General features: G+C 27.5%; 4 protein-coding genes across 6 annotated transcripts in view; 2 read left to right on the top strand and 2 right to left on the bottom strand.

Annotated features, from left to right (window-relative positions):
- LOC105258218 (uncharacterized protein C1orf112 homolog) overlaps nucleotides 1–7,541 on the bottom strand; it is a 48,322-nt gene extending 40,781 nt beyond the window's left edge. The window contains exon 1 of the mRNA XM_025406715.1: nucleotides 7,368–7,541. The gene's annotated coding sequence lies outside the window, so the exon portion shown is untranslated. The remainder of the gene's footprint in view (nucleotides 1–7,367) is intronic.
- On the bottom strand, nucleotides 21–1,159 carry LOC105254275 (DNA polymerase epsilon subunit 3). Of its 2 annotated transcripts, XM_011262831.3 has the most exons (3): nucleotides 1,047–1,159; nucleotides 848–953; nucleotides 21–443 (listed from the first exon to the last, which is right to left on the bottom strand). In XM_011262831.3, exon 3 carries the CDS (start codon nucleotides 441–443, stop codon nucleotides 48–50), a length of 396 nt encoding a protein of 131 aa, XP_011261133.1. In that variant the 5' UTR covers nucleotides 848–953; nucleotides 1,047–1,159; the 3' UTR covers nucleotides 21–47. The 2 variants fall into 2 exon arrangements, with proteins under 2 accessions (XP_011261133.1, XP_025262505.1); XM_025406720.1 differs by having other exon boundaries at nucleotides 848–1,154.
- LOC105254274 (gamma-soluble NSF attachment protein-like) lies at nucleotides 1,442–6,404 on the top strand. Its single transcript, XM_011262830.2, has 8 exons — nucleotides 1,442–1,720; nucleotides 2,555–2,622; nucleotides 2,883–2,967; nucleotides 3,332–3,349; nucleotides 3,420–3,627; nucleotides 4,021–4,269; nucleotides 5,597–5,824; nucleotides 5,952–6,404. Exons 1-8 carry the CDS (start codon nucleotides 1,671–1,673, stop codon nucleotides 6,084–6,086), a joined length of 1,041 nt encoding a protein of 346 aa, XP_011261132.1. The 5' UTR covers nucleotides 1,442–1,670; the 3' UTR covers nucleotides 6,087–6,404.
- Nucleotides 7,542–9,154: 1,613 nt separating the features above from the next.
- LOC105254273 (syntaxin-6) lies at nucleotides 9,155–19,084 on the top strand. 2 transcript variants are annotated; one of them, XM_011262829.3, is made up of 7 exons: nucleotides 9,155–9,540; nucleotides 11,735–11,958; nucleotides 13,413–13,507; nucleotides 13,689–13,748; nucleotides 15,306–15,538; nucleotides 15,643–15,737; nucleotides 18,785–19,084. In XM_011262829.3, exons 1-7 carry the CDS (start codon nucleotides 9,506–9,508, stop codon nucleotides 18,859–18,861), a joined length of 819 nt encoding a protein of 272 aa, XP_011261131.1. In that variant the 5' UTR covers nucleotides 9,155–9,505; the 3' UTR covers nucleotides 18,862–19,084. The 2 variants fall into 2 exon arrangements, with proteins under 2 accessions (XP_011261131.1, XP_011261129.1); XM_011262827.3 differs by lacking the exon at nucleotides 18,785–19,084 and having other exon boundaries at nucleotides 15,643–15,967.
- Nucleotides 19,085–19,908: the final 824 nt, after the last annotated feature.

Genomic DNA, 19,908 nt, shown 5'->3' with positions numbered 1-19,908 from the left:
TAATCTAATAATAAGTTTACTTATAAACATTATAATAAATCTAATTCTTAGAAAACTGTAATAATTTCTCTCCCTGCTTCCTCATCTTCACCATTTATATCATCCTCATCTTTCTTTTGTTGCTTCTTTTTTGATGTCGCATCCTTTTTCTCTTTTTGAACTTTTCTAAAGTTTTCTAGAGATTCTTGTAGCGGATCAACAAATTGATCAAATTCAATATCCACCATTGCTTGAATCACATCTTGTCCACTGATGGTTTTGCGATTGCCTTTCTTAGCTATTATATTGGCAGATGATGTGAGATAGAGTATAAAAATGGATGCAGCCTTTGCCACCGCTGTTCTAGCGTCTTTTCCAACTGTCACTCCATCTGGTAAAGCTTCCTTGATGATTCTCGTCACAACTGCATTGGGCAGGTTCAGATCTTCTAACCGTTCGGCCATCTGATTTTCATTCATACATATTTTAAATTTTATAAACTTAACGTTATAAGATATTGCAATTTTATAAATATGTGCAACTATTGTAATATTTGAAAATCAAAAGAATTCAATTGAAAATAAAACCTATACAATGTAATAAAATTACATTATAAATTACAATGCAAGATGTAAATTATTTTACATTTGTAAACTATTGTTCTACAACACACTTGTAAAATACAATGCAGATATAATAAAAAACGGAAATAAAAATGAGAATTAAATGAAATTAGTATTTTCAAGTTACTTTACATAAGCGACAATAAAATGTCTAAAGGCATAAAAAAAATTACACAAACAAAATTACAAACTAATAGTTATAAAAAGGTGTAAAAAAGAAGTACGATAGAAATTGTTATTATTACCTTGACTTTAAAATGTATCAGAATTTATCTGTCAGAGGTTAGATCTTTCCCGCCAGCGAGCTCGACGAAAAGATAACAGTTTGTACAAAGAACAAAACAGTATTCACTGTACAAAAATATATAAAGAATTAACGTGAGATTAAACCTAGGACAAAATTAAGAGATATATTCGCAGAAGGACAAAAAATGCGATAGTTACATTTTTATCGAGTGCATAAAATATGCCCGGAAAAATTTAAATAAATAATACGACGACGCAAAAAAAACCAAACGCGGAATGATCGAACGAAGACAGCGCGATGTAGAATGAATTTTAGCGATTCGACGTAAGGGATGCATTCGTGCAATACCTGAAGCTGATTCGCCGAGTCCAACGGCAAGAACCAATCACCGCTCGCGATACAATGGCAAGAACCAATCACCGCTCGCGATACGACGGCAAGAACCAATCACCGCTCGCGATACAACGGCAAGAGCGAATCACCGCTCACGATACAACGGCAAGAGCCAATCACCACTCACGGACACGGAGCAGGTTAGATTAGGTGAGGTTGGGTCGGGTGAGGTGAGGTTAGGTTGTTCGACTACGACAGATAATTGATTATGCGCTTCGCAATCTCGAAAACGTCGTCTTTATGAACGGTATAAAGTGTAAAGATTAGTTTCGGCGACTGTATTGCACGAAATACGTACAGTGCCTTGACGGAAGAGCGTGAATAATTCGTGCTCCAGAACTGACGTACGCATAATTTTGGGATCGCGACGCATAATTTCGTCGTCGTTGTGTCAGATTGAAAGAAAACGAGGCACCATACGGAGAAAAATGTCAAAAATCGAAGAGGCGAACGAACATATACGGCAGGCTGAGAAAGCGTAAGCGCTTTCGCGAATATTTTCATCCCCCTCATCTCTACCTTTTTTGACATTTCTGAAAATCGCACGCTTCTCCGTCTCAAAATTATGAATTTTCAAATGCACATAGGTGTATATACAGGGTGGCTCCGAACATTCCAGCTAGACTTTGAGATCTTGTAGGAAATTTAATTCTGAAGAAAAAATTTCCTATAAAGATGGGTCGAAATATGCTTCCTCAAGAAGTTATCGCTCAAAAATCTCTGATGAAGGAAGAGCAAAAGGTGAAAAGAAAATGAAATAAAAAGAAAATGAAACTAAATAAATTTCTTGAAAAAAACGACAAAAATAAAAATCTTTTTCTTTTATGAAAATAAAATAATTTTTTTTTTTAATTAACTTCTATTTTATTTTCATAAAAGAAAAAGATTTTTATTTTTGTCGTTTTTTTCAAGAAATTTATTTAGTTTCATTTTCTTTTTATTTCATTTTCTTTTCACCTTTTGCTCTTCCTTCATCAGAGGTTTTTGAGCGATAACTTCTTAAGGAAGCATTTTTCGACCCATGTTTATAGGAAATTTTTTGTTCAGAATTAAATTTCCTATAAGATCTCAAAGTCTGGCTGGAACGTTCAGGACCATCCTGTATATATATAGGCATTTCTTGATTAGATCAGATTATATTGGCAATTATAAATCTAATATAACGAAAATTATGTGAGAAAGAAGCAATGCACAAATGCATAAGGATTATTTTACTGATTTTCACACAATATTTTGACAAGATTACATGTTCCAAAATGTAATCAAATCACGCAACATTTGGAGGATTAAATATTAAATAATTTTTTTGTAGCTTAAAGCCTACTCTTTTGAAATGGCGACCTGATTATGAGGTAGCAGCTGATGAATACTCACATGCAGGTATGATAAATATTGTAATTGTAAAAATAAAAAAATTCAATTACAATAAAATAATACTAAAATATGTATTAAATTTTTTAGGATTTAACTCAATTTTTTTTCGAGTAAATTTTAAGAAATCAAATAACTTAAATATATAAAATGCATTACATTTGAAAATTAAATCAATTGTATCAAAATTTTGCAAATAGATAATTGTTTAAAAATTTTGTATTAAAGATTTTGCAACTAAAATTATATTTTTTCAATTTTTCCACTAGCAACATGCTTTCGAATAGCCAAATCATATGCACAATGCAAAGACTGTTTGGTGAAAGCAGCTGATTGTTATAAACAGACGAAAGCGTATCCTTTGAAGTATAAACAAACATTCTAAATTTCGCAATTTTGTAAATACTTGGTAAATACTATTAATATATTAGATTCAAAAAATTTTCATTTTTTGTTTTATCATTATTTTAATAAAGCATTAATTTATTATATTCCATACAGAATTGTTATTTTATTTTACTTGATTTATTTTATGTTATATATTTTATATTATAATTTTATTGATAAGAGCGAAAGTTAAAAAGTATAAAAACAAAAAATAAAAAATTGTTTTTTATCAACTTAATATTTTTTTAAACTTTCTCCTAAATCAAAAAAGTATAATTTCCATATTACATTTTCTTTAATTCTCCTTAACTTCAATTTAATCATAATATAGATGGTTCCATGCAGCAAAGTATGTATTAAAAAAATTGAAATCTTAATGTGCAGTGTATTTCGGTATTATATAAATGCAATGTTTTCAGGAGCATCGAACAAGCTCTGCTCATCTGCAAAGAAATGGGAGATCTTTCAGAAGTATCAAAACTAGCTCATAGTGCCTGCAGTCTTTTTCAGCAACATGGTTCTCCTGAATCTGGCGTAAATGCCCTCGATAAGGCGGCCAAGATGCTAGAAGCTACACAGCCTCAACAGGCTTTAGAATTGTTTAAACGTGCAGCTGATATAATCATGGTATGCAATTAATTTAAATTAATACAGATATACATGTATAATTATAAATACACAAAAAGCAGAAATAAATAATAAATAAATTTAGTTATAAATTTGTAAAAAATTCGATTACGTAAAAAAAAAAGATTGTATAAAATTCATTTATATAAATGTATAATTTTAAAGATTTGTAATTTTTTGTGAATTTTGTGAATTTTAAAAAGTTTAAAAAATCATAAAGCTAAAAAATTTTATTTAAAAATTTAAAAATTTTGAAAATGCTAAAAGATTCTAAAAAAATTTTTAATTAAAATTATATCTATAATTATATTAAAATTATATTTTTAATTAAAATTATATAAAATCATAAGAAGCTTTAAAAGGTTTGAAAGAAGATGGAAAATATTTGTTCAGGGCGAGGATAGTCCGCGACACGCAGCGGAATATATGAGCAAAGCCGCGAGATTATTGGTGAAGCTGCAAATGTATGATGAGGCCGCGGATGCGATACGTCGTGAAATTGGCATGTATCAAGAAATTAAGCTTTGGCAATCACTTGGGAGGCTCACTGTAGCCCTGGTGCTGGTACAATTAGCGCGGGGCGATCAAGTGGCGGCCGAGAAAGCCTTCAAAGAATGGGGAAACTATTGCGAACCTCCCGAAGTATGTCAAGAGAATTTATACTAAGAATAATTATTTAATTTATTAATAAAAATACATGAAAAAAATTTAATTTAATTATTAGTAAAATCATTTTATGCTGTGTTAAACATGTGAAAATATTGTGTGCAAAAAAAAAGAAGGAAAATATTAAATAACTAAACATAATTTATTGTTCTGTCAAAAATTTCTTAGCAATCAATATGTTAATAATCTGTCAATTAAAAGTTTGAAGATATGTGCATATAATATATAATTATATATAATTATTCATTTATATAAATAAAAATACAGAGTGGACCAATAACTCTGTCCACCTGGAATATCTCCGTTATTTTTAGAGATACAAAAATTTTGTATGTATAAAAGTTGTACGGTACCAAGAGGGCCGTAATATGCTACTAATAATTTTTTTGTAGATGGAGGCGCTTCAGAGATTTCAAGGTCATTTCCATTTTTTTAAAAAAAACTTCCCTTTTTTTATTACCTATTCTTATAGCTTATCTCGAGAGCTTTCCAAAACACTCTAATAAAGTATTTCTTCATTGAGTACTTTTTGAGTTATGAGGCTTGAAATAATTTCTTAATTTTACATAAAACCATAAAATATCTAGTAAAATATTCATTTTTTATTATCTTTCCTTAATATTTTTATATACAAAATAATGAGAGAAATCAATTGGTGTAAAGAAAAAATAGTTGTTTTTTAAAAAAAATATGTAATTTGCAATTAACAATTTCATATTTTTTCTTAAAAACAACTGTATGTTTTCTTTACACCAATTGATTCCTCTCATTATTTTGTACATAAAAGCATTAAGGTAAGATAATCGAAAAATGAATATTTTGCAAGATATTTTATGGTTTATGTAAAATTAAGAAATGATTTCAATCCTCATAACTCAAAAAAGTACTCAATGAAGAAATACTTTATTATAGTGTTTTGGAAAGCTCTCGCGATAAGCTATAAGAATAGGTAATAAAAAATGGGAGGTTCCATTTAAAAAAATGGAGATGACCTTGAAATCTCTGAAGCGCCTCCACCTACAAAAAAATTATTAGTAGCATATTACGGCCCTCTTGGTACTGTACAACTTTTACAAGTTCAAAATTTTTGTATCTCTAAAAATAACGGAGATATTCCAGGTGGACAGAGTTATTGGTCCACCCTGTATATATCCCTAATTATATAACAATCATTTATTGTATAATGCATTTATAACAATCCAATTTTACTGCAATATAATCAATTAATGTAATCTTTCTTTATATCTTTATTCTTTATATCTTTCTTTTCTATTAAATTAAGGAGTATGCTTTTCTAATTCAGGTGCAAACATTGGAGACGTTGCTACAGGCATACGACAACGAAGATGCAAACGCAGCTCGGGCGGCCCTTAATAGCCCTTTTATCAAGCATATGGATGTAGAATATGCCAAGCTAGCGCGAGGGTTGCCCTTGCCACAGCAAGAATATGCAGTTCCACCCGCTGGAATAAGGGCTAACGCCGCGGAATCTTACGTTTCTCCCAATGTGTCTAAACCCGCCGAAGCAGAAGTTAATATATGTCTTATTGCTATATTTTTTATTGACATTTTATTGATTTTTTATTACATTCGCACATATTATTTTATATCTGATTATTCATTATTTCATTATATCATCAATGACATTGATTTTCTAGGAAAAGAACGACGCAACTAATCAGGCAACGAAAAAGGTGGCTGAAAAGAAACCGGAAGTTGCACCACCACCAGAATCGCAACCAGCGCAAAAGGAGGAGGAAGAAAACGACGAATACGAGGGAGGCCTGTGTTAATCGTTTTTAGATGTAAAGAATTCTCTATTGCTCGAGTAAACTGTTAAGTGTAACGCTTGCATGTATATCGAAAGCACATTATCGGTTTTAACAGAAAATTTATCTTTCAACTTCTAAAATTATTAGAATGAGACGCTGAAATCAAGATGATAAATATTTCTTTCACATTCTACCTTTTTTTTTTTTTGAATATTTCACAAACTTAATCTATTAGTAGCTACAGAATCATTGAAAGATTACAAGATTTAATATAAGAACAACTAAAATTCCATATATACAAGAAAATATATTTTTCTTGGAAGACTTTACATAATGTGTCACCAGAAACAACTATCTCTGCAATGATACGGAGAAAGATTTAAAATTTATTTTTATTACTTTTTTTAAAAGCTATGAATATTAAATCTGGAATATTGTTTTTATATTATCGCAACTACAAAGACTAAATTCAAAATTCAGTTTTTCTGATGAGACATCCTGTACATAGTTATGCTATAAATATTTTAAATATATATTTTATATTTATTTTTATGCATTATATGTATATATATATATTCTTTTTTTATTAAATATCTTGATATTTTTAATTAGTAATTAGCTAATGCATTGTACATATTTTACTTAAAAAGTGAAACATTCCTCAAAGAAAAAAAATGTATATTTAGTTTTTCAGCACTACCTTAGCGATCATTATACTAAACTGTTATATGATTCTGAGAGTTTAAAAAAAAAACACAAAAATACATCCTGATGTTGATATTTAATTTTCAACCTTAAAATGTGTCCTGAATAAAATAAAACATTTCGTAATCGATTTTCTTTTGTAAAATTGAGGAATACATAATGTTCAAATATTTTAAATATATAAATATATATAAATATATATTATATATAAATATTTTAAATATATATTTTATATTTATTTTTATGCATTATACATATATATATATTCTTTTTTTATTAAATACCTTGATATTTTGAATTAGTAATTAGTTATGATGTTGATATTTAATTTTCAACCTTGAAATGCGTCCTGAATAAAATAAGACATTTCATAATCGATTTTCTTATGTAAAATTAAGGAATGCGTAATATTCAAATAGGTTATGTTTGTCGATTTCATATGACAAGGTTTATTTAATATATATAAAAATATATATAATTAAATATATATATATATATATATATATATATATATAATTAATAGTTAAAAAAAAAGAACTAAAAGAAGAGATATGACAGCTAAAAAAACCGACTGATGCAAAACACAAAAAAACTTACCAAAGCTGAAAATACACGGAATCAGATAAGTGCAGAATTTATCCTGTAGCAGCGTTGGATTTTCCTCAGAATTTAAAAGTCGCAAACAATCAAATCACATCACATCACACGTTATCGACTTTATAATTCGCGAGACGGTTTACAAACTCAAAATTGTTGTTGTTCAAAACTGAACGAAAATGGCGCGATTGTTATGAATTGAAAATAATCATAGAAGATGATTGACATAGAGAGTACACTGCTCAGTAAAAGAGCGGAATATTTGATTGACCAATCATGAAAAAGAAATATTTACTTTTTGTCCTAATTTGATGGATATCCGATTAACCACGTCGCCAATTGGTCAATTTAAAATAGGACTCTCTGATTGGTTAATCGTTGCTGGAGCCTAGGCAAAGGTCGATATAATTGGCTGTGATCAATCGTAACGTGGTCAAATGAGATATTCCCTTCTAATTTTGTTATATTATAAAATATGATTGATCGAGCATTCGTATACTCACAATTAATAAAATTATTGCGTCACAAACGTTGTAATTATTAATTTGACATACGCACATATAATATTTTCACGAGAAACTACACGTAAATAAAATGTCAAAGGACTGCAAAAATGTTCAGGGCTTAAAAAATTCTCCATTTCATGGTTAATCGCGTCCGTCTATTGAATATCGGCGATCTCAAATTATTTGTTATATTTTTTAAGATTTGTTTATATTATTTTATTTTTTATTATTATATTTATTTATTATTTATTTTATTATTATATTTATATTATATTATATTATTATTATATTATTATTATATTATATTATTATATTTATATTATATTATATTATATTTATTATATTATTATATTACTATATTTTTTATTATTATATTTTTATTAAAATATATTTTTTATTTATTATTTTATATTTTTTTATTATTTATTTATTATTTATTTTATATTATTTATTATATTATTTATATATTAATTATTTATTATATATTTATTATATTTATTTATTATATTATTTATTATATTATTTATTATTTTTTATTATTCTATTCTATTATTTATTATTTATTATTATTTATTATATATTTCATTATTTATTTATTGACTATCTTCTACATATTTACTATCAATTAAATGAATAGAATACAAAAGATTTGGAAAAATGTAGACGATTTAAATTTTGCGCGCAAATTGCAAGAGATAACACTTGTTTTCTCACACTTATCTACGATGAAAAATTGGAAGAATTTTCGCGACTCGATAAATTCTCTATTCAATGGCCGGTAATCTTTCCGTCGAACACCAGGCGGTAGAAACCCTTTTATTATATCATTATTATATTTTTATTAAAATATTTTTTATTTATTATTTTATATTTTTTTATTATTTATTTTATATTATTTATTTATTATTATATTTATCATTATATTATATTTATTATTGTTATTTATTATATATTTTATTATTTATTTATTGACTATCTTCTACATATTTACTATCAAATAAAATGAATAGAATACAAAAGATTTGGAAAAATGTAGACGATTTAAATTTCGCGCGCAAATTGCAAGAGATGACACTTGTTTTCCCCCGCTTATTTACGATGAAAAATTGGAAAAATTTTCGTGACTCGATAAATTCTCTATTCAATGGCCGATAATCCTTCCTCTCTACCGGGCGGTTCGTATGAACGCCACCTCATATCGCGCCGCGGAATCAATAAATTGTCGGCGGCCGCCGCCGCGTGGCGTCGTGGCGCGCCGCGCCGGGGCGCGCGCGACCCTGAAAATCGAATAAATAGTGGCGAGCGACGCCGGAGCCGGAGTAGACGTCATACGACGACCGACAGCCAGCCGCGAGTGACGCGGGTGCCGATAACTCGTCGCTTACTTCGCGCGATTCGCGACTCACGTCCGCACCTCTTTCCGTCCTCCCCTCGCCGCCTCCGACAAGGGATCGGGATATTAGGGGGCGGGCTCTTTATCACCCGCCAACGGGCCGCACACCGTACCTAAAGCAGCCTCCGGAATCTCATCCCACCGATGAGCGCGCGGCCGGGGCGCGATCGCGCTTTCACCGAGGGTGCCGCGCGAGACAGGCCGCGGCCCAGGCTTTAAATTCAAAGATACGAGGAGGAATGACGCTGGAGAACCCGTTCTTTGTCGTCAAAGAGTGAGTAATCGCGGCCGAGAAATCGATTTTCCTCGCGCGATCGACGCACATCGTATGCACCTATGCATGACATCCGTGCTCGTCTCGAGCCCGAAAGGGAGAAAAGAAAAAAAAAAGCATGGTGATTCGAGTGTGGATCCCGTGCGTATATCATGGGGATTTTTCCCCGCAGGGAGGGAGGAAGGAGGAGGGATGACGGGGGAGCGAGAGAGCACGGATGACAGGAACGTTTGCAAACATGCTGATAACGTGCGCGGCCGATAAGAGGTGTGATATCGCGAATTAAGCTGATGACGACCGATTGCTCAAGCGTTTTATCGCCTTTTTTTATTTTTTTTTAAGAACAGCGTATCTCGAAGCGCGTTATCTCGAGTTGACACATTGCTCCAATAAGGGCGATGCTCGCTTAAGAGGTGCATGGGTTTTAGAGGGTGAATGTTGCACGATGTTGCGTCTCTGACAGATTTGACATTTTAATGAAATGAATGATTTGCGAGCCTCGAGTCGAAGACTCTTATATTTGAAAATTTAAATATTTCGTATCGAATATAAATCGATGTGTATTCGTAAATTCGTGAAATAATTTTCTTTAATTATTAGATAATTTAACGATTCGTTTTGTATGGAGCATATTGTTTTTTTTTAAATATCTATTATATTTTCGAGACTTAAGAAAAAGGGGTGAATTTTACGATAAGAATTTTCTTTCAAAGTCACACGGTTTTTGAAAAGTCAAAATTAAATTGTTCGTTTTTTCTTTCTTTTTTTTTTAACAAATTGATGTAAATAATTTTATATTCTTAATATCAAACATTTTTTGTTTTCATGTATTTCGATGTAAAATATACGAAGAACATATGGTCGTTTTCTAAATAATTTTCGACATGCGCGATACCTAAAAGAGAACATAACCTCTTTTGTAGAGATTTGATGCGAAATACTTACCAGTTAATTGATAGCAGCACGGTCACGATATTATTACATGAGATTAACGCAGATATATCATCATTTTATAATTACATTATTACATATAATTATATCGATGCATGACATGACATTTGATTTCGAAAAAACACGGAAAACATGCACGAGAAAAAATATTTTCTTTAAAATAAAAGAGAGAAATTGTAAAAATTAATTACGAAAAGTAATTACCTAATTTTAGTACAGAAAGTCGTGATTGTATCTAAAAAAAAAATAGAAATTATTTTATAACCATAAAAATATACAAGGTGTTTCAGACCACCCATTTAAAAACTAGAGAAGTGGTTATTTAAAAAAAGTAAAAATATTTTCTTTATAAATCGGGTGCGCTCTATCGAATGGTGATATTTTCAATTTCTGGTTTCGGGCGGAAATAGGCGATTCAGACCGGAAGCGCATTTTTTTAAATGGAATCCCTTATTTTTCATTGCATATTCTTGTAGTTTACCTCGAGAGCTTTCCAAAACACTATAATAAATTATTTTTTCATGAAGTACTTTTCGAGTTATGAGGCTTGAAATCATTTCTTAATTTTACATAAACCATAAAATATCCTGTAAAATATTCATTTTTCGATTATCTTACCTTAATACTTTTATGTACAAAATAATGGGAGGAATCAATTGGTGTAAAGAAAACATACAGTTGTTTTTAAGAAAAAATATGAAATTGTTAATTGCAAATTACATATTTTTTTCTTTTTTGAAATAACCACTTCTCTAGTTTTAAATGGATGATACGGGTGGTCTGAAACACCTTGTATATCTGTAGAAACGAATCGATCACATGTCTAACGTCAAAGTACGAATCTGGGGTTGATTTTAAATTTGAAAATATTGTATGTAACTTCGAATTTGAAAATTTAAATTATTAATTATTATGGTCGAAACGTCGTAATCAATAAATAAAAAATGTCTAGCTAGTTTTGGTCGATTATATTATTTTCAACGATCCTTTGATTAATTGACTAGCGATATTAAGATAATTTATGTTATTTAAATTATTAATTTAAAAAAAAGTACATAAATTCTTAAGTTCCATTTACGCTTAAGATCGAGCGTGAACGTAAATTTCCGAGTTGCCACGTGTATCCCCCGATACTGGAGGTGTCATATTGATTGATCACCAGGCAAACGTCTCTGCGACTTTGTCTAGATAAGTATCGCGACTTAATTGGTTCGCGCGCTCGACATGGCCTGTCGTGTTTCAGCGAGGTGTGCAAGGCGCTGAACAAAAACCGCGGCTTGTATGGCCGTTGGAGCGAGCTGCAGGATGTCGGGATCACATCGCCGATCGGCGGCGGTGCCCCGATGAGCGGCTCGGCCACGGCACCGCCGATCTCGCGAACGGACGAGCTCGATTGGACCACCACCGAGCTGCGAAAGGCTCTGCGTTCCATCGAGTGGGACCTCGACGACCTCGAGGACACTATCTATATCCTTTTCCCCTCAATCCGAAGAATTACGCATCAGGGTTGGCATGTTTTAAACAATCCCAGACAGCACACATGTCCAAAAGACATCTAAAAGACGACTTAAAGATGTCTTAAAGTCCTTTGGACATCTTTAAGACATCTTTTTGCCTTTTTGTGCTGTCTGGGATGTGTTTAAAATCGTTTGATTAAAACCTCTTCAAAACAGTGGACGCTGTTTTAGACATTTTTGTTTTAAACTGTTTTAAACTACTGTTTAGAACCGTTTAAAAATATTAAAATAAAATATGATTATTTGGAAAAGAGATTATTTAAAAACAAACAAAAACTAATAGATGTGTTGCAAAAAAGTTCTTGTTTTAGATTTTTATCTATATTTATGTAACATATAGATATAAAAATATAAATAATAAAATAAAAATGATAAGATGGGTATTATTTTAGCAGAATATTTATTTTTGCATATTAAATAACAATCAATACAATAAAGATTACTTAGAAGATATTGACTGACTTTACATTTCACATTTTAGTATTTTAAATTAATAGTACATAACTCATAGCAGTCAGTAGTTCTAAAAAAAAGTTCTTCTTTTAAAAAGAAGAATTGAGATTTTTTATTTTTCTTTTATTTATAATTTATGTTGAGAGTTAAGCATGAGGTTACTTAATAAGAATAGGAAAGGAATTAAAGTATTATATATTAAATATTATTAACTAGAACTTTTTTTCTCCAAAAATAAATATTTTGCTAAAATAATACTCATCTTATCATTTTTATTTTATTATTTATATTTTTAATAGTGTTGTCAATTTTGGCAACGTTATTTACAGTTTAACGCTAGCGAAAAATTTAAATATTTACACAGATCAAAGCTATTAAGTGTTTTTTGCTTGTTTAAAACATGCTTTTTTGTTTAAAACATGTTTTTTTATTTAAAAACACAAATAAAACATAAAACATTGTTCTAAACAAAAAAAAACAATGTTTTTTGTTCAAAATAAAAAAAACAAGTTTTTTTGCCAACTCTGTTCCGCATGAATTTCTACTCGGTCGAAGCAGACAGTCAATTGTCTCTGCGAGATCGCGTTGCCAACAATTGTTGAATAAATAATACAATTGTATAATATATCATAGTATAATTGTAATGCGATAATACAGTTGTTGGCAACGAGACGATATTATTAATCATATTAATTATTAACGTGATAGCAATGTGATTAATCAATATGATTAATCATGATAAATGAATATGTATACGTATTCTGTCTAAACTTGGTCCTGTAGTTGAATTCTAAATTTGAAATTGTGTAGAAATTTGAGTTTGATGGATGTAAAATCAAAATTTGAATTGAATAGAAATATGAATTTGAAGAACATTGTATGAATTTTTTTTTATAGAATTGAATTGATTTTTAATTTGAATTATCTACATTGTCCTTAACTCGTACATACGTATCGTTGAGAAAAATCCGACAAAATTCAAGATCGATAACAAGGAGTTGACCGTTCAACGCAGTTTCATCGAGCAAGCACGAGAAGAAGTCAAGGTAATTAATTGTGAATACTTTATTATAAAATAACAATGCGTTATAATCGCTGATTATTTCACCATCATTTGCTGTCTTTAATTTAAAAACAATTGCTTCTCGTGAGATTTATAAAAATATTGTTATTCGCAATATTAATGCTAACTTGATATACACTATTCATTTATTAAATATTTCACAGATCATGAAGGACAAATTGAACTTGAGCAGAAGTCGGGATCGTGACAATACAGCTAGACAGGTTTGTATAAATTATATTTTATCATATTTTAATTATATACTTTATTATAATATATTTATGTTATATATTTATAATATATATTTATATTATAATATATTTATGTTATATATTTATAATATATTTATATTATAATATATTATATTATATATTTTACGGCATTCTAAAAAGTATTAAGTTATACAATATATACATAGCGATAAAAGAAAACGTGAGATAAGCAAAAATAAGTAAGAGAATAAAAACAAACAAAAAGGGGAGATAAAAGATGAACAATGAAAAAAGATAAAAAGTATACTTAAACAATTTCATAATTTTGCATGAATTTTTTAGTAAGGATTTAAAAAAATAATCTTAATTAATAATTATGAGAAAAATGAATATAAAATATATGCTTTTCTTTTTATTATCAACATTGCTTCTCTCGTTTTACATATAGGAAAATACTTGAAATGTGCTACATAAATCAAGAAAACTTCAAATTTAAAATTGTATTTAAATTTACAGTTTTAATACATTTATTATATTTTATTTATATTTATTTTTTTAATTAAATTTTTTATTTATATTTTTTATTTATATTTATATTTATATTTTTATTTATATTTTTTATTTATATTTTTTATTTATATTTTTTATTTAAATTTACAGTTTTAATACATTTATTATATTTTATTTATATTTTATTTATTTATATTATTTATTTATATTTTTTTTTCTTCTTTCATTTATACTTTCTCCTTTATATATTACAAATATATATCACAGTATATCTAATTATTTTTATTAAATAAGCAAAATTTATAAATTGTTTATAAGCAAATTCGTAATTTCCCTCTGTTTTGTGGGGCGAGCACAGTGACATCTATCGGTAGCTCATTATTGAACGATCTTACTCCGCGATTGGTCTATGACATTTTAGTTCATTCGGTGATCTCTAACCTGAAAGACGTGATTTAACATGTTGATCTTAATTGGTGTTATTTTGACAATTCACACTTAAAATTGACAGATTCATCGATTCTTGCAAACGACAATGGTATACACGGTATTCAAAATGTTTCCTTGTGAAACATGAAACTAAATTATATATTCTCTCTAACGTCTATCTAAGAAACGATTACTTATCTAGTTCTCGAAAATTTTTATTTCTCACATATTATATTTAAAATGAATGATAAATTGTATAAATTTTGATTGAATCACTTATCTGTTTTTTTATTATTTTATTTTTTTCTATTTTTATTTGTATTTATTATTTTATTTTATTTATTTTTTATTTATTATTTATTTATTATTTTATTTTATTATTTTATTTTATTTTATTTGTATTTATTATTTTATTTTTTCTATTTTTATTTGTATTTTATTAATATCTGAACAATTATTAAGTCTTTTTTTTAATTGCTAATTATTAAATCTCTAGATGTGTGTTAAATATATATTTTATATTCAAATAAACAAATAAATATAATAATATTAAATAAATATAATTTATTATTTCCATAATATTAATCATATGTTATATATCTACAATAATTTGTATTTATATATGTTCAGCCGCTTCTGGACAACAGCCCGGCACGAGTACCAACCAATCATGGCACCACTAAATACAGCAAGTTAGAAAATGAAATTGATAGTCCAAATAGGCAATTCCTAAGTGACACATTACAACAACAGAACACCATGATAATGCAACAGGATGAACAATTAGACATGATTGGGGAAACAGTTGGCACATTAAAAACAGTGTCTAGACAAATCAACAGTGAACTAGATGAGCAAGCTGTGTAAATAAAATTTTCTCATTTTTTTTCCATTATCTGTGTCATATCTTTCTTTTGTTCATTATGTCTTTATAACATTATGAGATTTCAAGATATATCTTTTGTAGGATGTTGGATGAATTTGGGAATGAACTGGAAACGACAGATTCTAAACTGGATGCTACCATGAAAAAGATGGCCAAAGTGCTGCACATGAGTAATGGTAACTATAACAATTACATTCCTGCTCCCACTACCCCAGTGACATCCAGTGTCACCGATCTCATCTCTGATAACAAGCCCTCCTCTCTCTCCTCTTTATCTACCACAATTACCAATTGTTTCCTATGTTCTAATAATTAATTGTTATGCATTTTTAGATAACCCAAAGGCATCAATGAGAAATATTGTAATCACAATTTTTTTAAGCATTTTTAATTACAAGGATTTTGAAATATTATTTCATTAGCATCTTTTAAGAAAGTACAAATAAAAATAATTTTTTTGAAAAATTAGTTTTATAATTACAATACTTTTTATTGATGCCATTGAATTGTTCTTTAACAATTCAATTGTCCTTTGTGAAATTATTTAGTTACAGAGAGTGATTGTTTAAAGTCTCAAAAGAATACACTTTGATCTACAAATTTAAGACAAGTTTATCTTGCATATTAATCACAATTAGGAATGTTTAGAAATTTAAAGTTACAAGGATCTATTAAATTATATAAAATATATCAGTTTTAAATTTCTTTAAAAATTTTATTGTATGCTAAAGACAAAGGATGATATTGCAAAATACAGCCTACATATTATATGTAATATATTATCACAAAGAATTAGTTGTTGTATAATCTGGACTAGAATCTTTGTCCTAGATAATTATTTATTAAATTATGCCTAAATTATTTTTAAAAAGAAATTTTATGTATATATAATTTATCAACTGCATTAATAATTTTACTATTAATTATATTTTATATTATCAATATATTATATAATTATATTGTTTACTGAAATACTTTAATATTAAAAAATAATTTAATAATTTTCCTTTTTACTTTCAAATTTTGTTTACAATTTATTTAGAAACAATTTAAAACGACTTTTAGAAAATAATTGGCTAGTTAGTAATTAATATGTAATTATATGTACATATAATTATGTACAAATTATTTTTAATAATTAAAACTAATTTAACTTACCTCTTTAGTTGTAATATTTAAAAATAACTTAGACAGAAATTTAGTAAATAATTAACTAATCTTATAAATAATTGTTACTAATAAAAAATAATTTATCTAACCTAAACCTAAACGTTTTAAACCATTATTAACTATTATTATTTTCTGTTCTAATGTATAGTGATGTGTTAATCACATTTTGCATTTTTGTTATCCTTCACTAATTATGATTAGCACTAATTATAAGTAGAAATAAAATAAAGATTAAGAATAAAATAAAGATGAAAATAAGGAAAAATTAAGATTCTTTAATTAGATGCAAACGAGTAATATTTTAGAGTGTAGAACGGATAAATATAATGAATATATTATATCTGCAAACTCTTTTTAGAAAAGGAGAAAATAAAAACCTAATTAGTTAAGTTTAATGGCTGCTACATCAGAGATTATGTAGTTTGTTATAATTACCAAAGAATATCGAGTCTTGTTCAGAAATCGCGAGTGTAGTGTCGAAATCAGGACGGACCAGTTAGACATATATTCCTGAAGGAATATTCTTAATAAAATCATATATTACAAAATATAGTGCAGTTGTTGAATATAATCTTTAAGTACTGAAAGAATGTGTATATCATTCTAAAAGTTGCATATATTTAATTCTTTTTGGAAAAAATTGAAAAAATAAATTAATAAATAAATGATGTATGAAAAATAAAAAGATTTAAGAACATAATATGAGCAAAACATAAAAAGAACTAAAGAATTTAAAAAAAAAGCTAAATGACATTAAAGACAGATTTAGATATTTGAAAACTGATTTTAAAGATTATTAAAGATTATAATTCTTATATTTCTCTAAAAAGCAAAGAAATGAGAAAATTCAAAAATTTATAAAGCAAAAAGTTTTAGAATCTTAGGATTGAAAAATCGATGAGTATATGAAATCAGATATCTAACAATTTATGGATTTAAGTCTTTATAATTTGGAAATTCAAGTATTGAGGAATTAAATTCAGGAATTATGAAGAAATCAAATTAAAAAATTGAATTTCTTCATTAAAGAAAAACAAAGGAATATATCTGTGTGAATCGAAAAGAGCGTAGATTGTAAATGTAATTAAAAATGTAGTTTTATTGTTATCTCTTTCTCTCGTCGACGACCAATTGTGTGAAAAAAGAAAGAATAGAATACAGTGAATAAAATATGAGAACCAATTTGTGTATTGTGAACTGAAAATAATTATAAATACTCCTATTTCCTCGCTGTTTTTTATTTAAAATTATATCTACCGTTACTCATAAAATTAGTCAAATGTTTTTAAAATTATTTTATACACATAATTCTAAAACATTAACAAAACTTTAGTCTATCAGAATTGATCTATTCTACAACATTAAAGTGAAAATATCTGTTTAACTAATGGTTTCTCGGTACAGATATAAAAAAATAATAAAAACAAATATTAATAAATAACATAGTACTTCTTCACAGTGAAAATATATAAATTAATATATTCAGAAGTATATAATTTTTCAAAACAGTTGTTTTCTTTAAATTATCTAAAAAAAATTTGACATCAAATTATATCCTGCTCATTGAATTTTTGCCTGAAACATTTTTCAATGTCATCATATTGCATGTATAATTTAAAATGAAATACTATATTTATATACAATTATATTTTTAAGTAGATTTCAAAATTTTTAATACATTTGATCAATAATTTTTATGAGTAATTGTATAAATTATGATTGGTATTGATATGTTCTCTGTATATTATAGATATTTTGGATAATTTTAATTTTGTTTGTATAAGTTGTATATGTCGTGCTTTCAATGTTAAATAAACAAAGAATATTTTCTGCTTCATAAATAATTTCAAAATAAATAAGTATTAAGAATAATATAAATATTAAGAATTCCAGCATCACAATGTATTTTTATATTACCAGGTTAATTATCATTAATTATCATTAATTCTAATATGAACATTTTTATAAATCCATAATTCTGATTTCGTAAATGACATTAATCTCGTAGAGGATCACGAGTGATGCATGTGATGTTACTTTCCGTTTGTTTTAGATCGGAGACAATGGGTAGCCATTGGAGTGTTGACTGCTATATTGGTGTTTTTAATAATTTTATTCATAATTAAATGAATCATCTCCCGCCTTTTCCAGCTTCTTCTCTCTTCTCTTCCTTTACACGATAAGAGTATACCAAATCCTCTTTAGCTTTAAATGTAATCTAAGTCCCGTTTGACATATTTAAATATTATTGATATAGTGAGATTTTATGAATAAAAAATAAACAGTTAATTATAAAATAATTCTATGACGGCCTCTTTTTAAAATGTCTCTCACATCAATAGCAGATGCAGATTTACTAATAATGATCTGTATAAAATTTTTGATTGCTAATTTTTTATCATTATCATTTATTATGTGCAATAAATGTGTATTATATGTTTTGTAATATATTACAATTGTTTCTTCTCTTTAAAAAGTCTCCAATAATAGATATCTTTTTTATTTTTGCAATATGAGAACATGCAATAATTTCATGAAATTACTCTAGCAACAAAAAAATATTTTATAACACTTTTTAAGATATTTATTGCCTTTCAATGATACAGTTTATAACATTCAAAATTCATATAAAAATGCTCTTTTATCTTAACTATGTCTCCATGTGTAAAATTATGATTGTCACCAGCTAATTTGATTATGAATCTCAAAATTTAGCTATATGGATAATAGTTGATAATAAAAAAATGTTATAAAAAATGATATGATTTTAATAATCATGTAAATATATTTTCCATTCAGCATTTTTCAACGAATGAGAAAATGGAATTTTCTATTATTTTATCCTTATTCTAATTAAAATATATTTTAATTTCATTCTCCTTTATGTTTTAATTTCATTTTCCTTTATTATCTCTCAAATTGGTTGATTATTTTCTTATTTGTAATTTCCTCATTGTTTTACACAGTTTTTAATTATTTTTGTTATATTCGTGAATATTTTCTATTCTAAAATATTTTATTACTTTTAAAAAATCCAAAGAACACTTAAAATTGACATATCCACCTGATATTGGTCTCTTAAATTCTAGATAATGTAACATGGCAGTTATGTGTTATAAATGTATACAGATCTATATACATATTTATACATGATAAAGTAATTATAACAAATACAAT

Source organism: Camponotus floridanus, unplaced genomic scaffold (genome assembly GCF_003227725.1).
Source record: "Camponotus floridanus strain SB8 unplaced genomic scaffold, Cflo_v7.5 scaffold152, whole genome shotgun sequence".
Lineage (NCBI taxonomy): Eukaryota > Metazoa > Arthropoda > Insecta > Hymenoptera > Formicidae > Camponotus > Camponotus floridanus.
The sequence above is the reverse complement of the archived record's forward strand: the minus strand, read 5'-3'. Positions and strand labels throughout refer to the sequence as shown.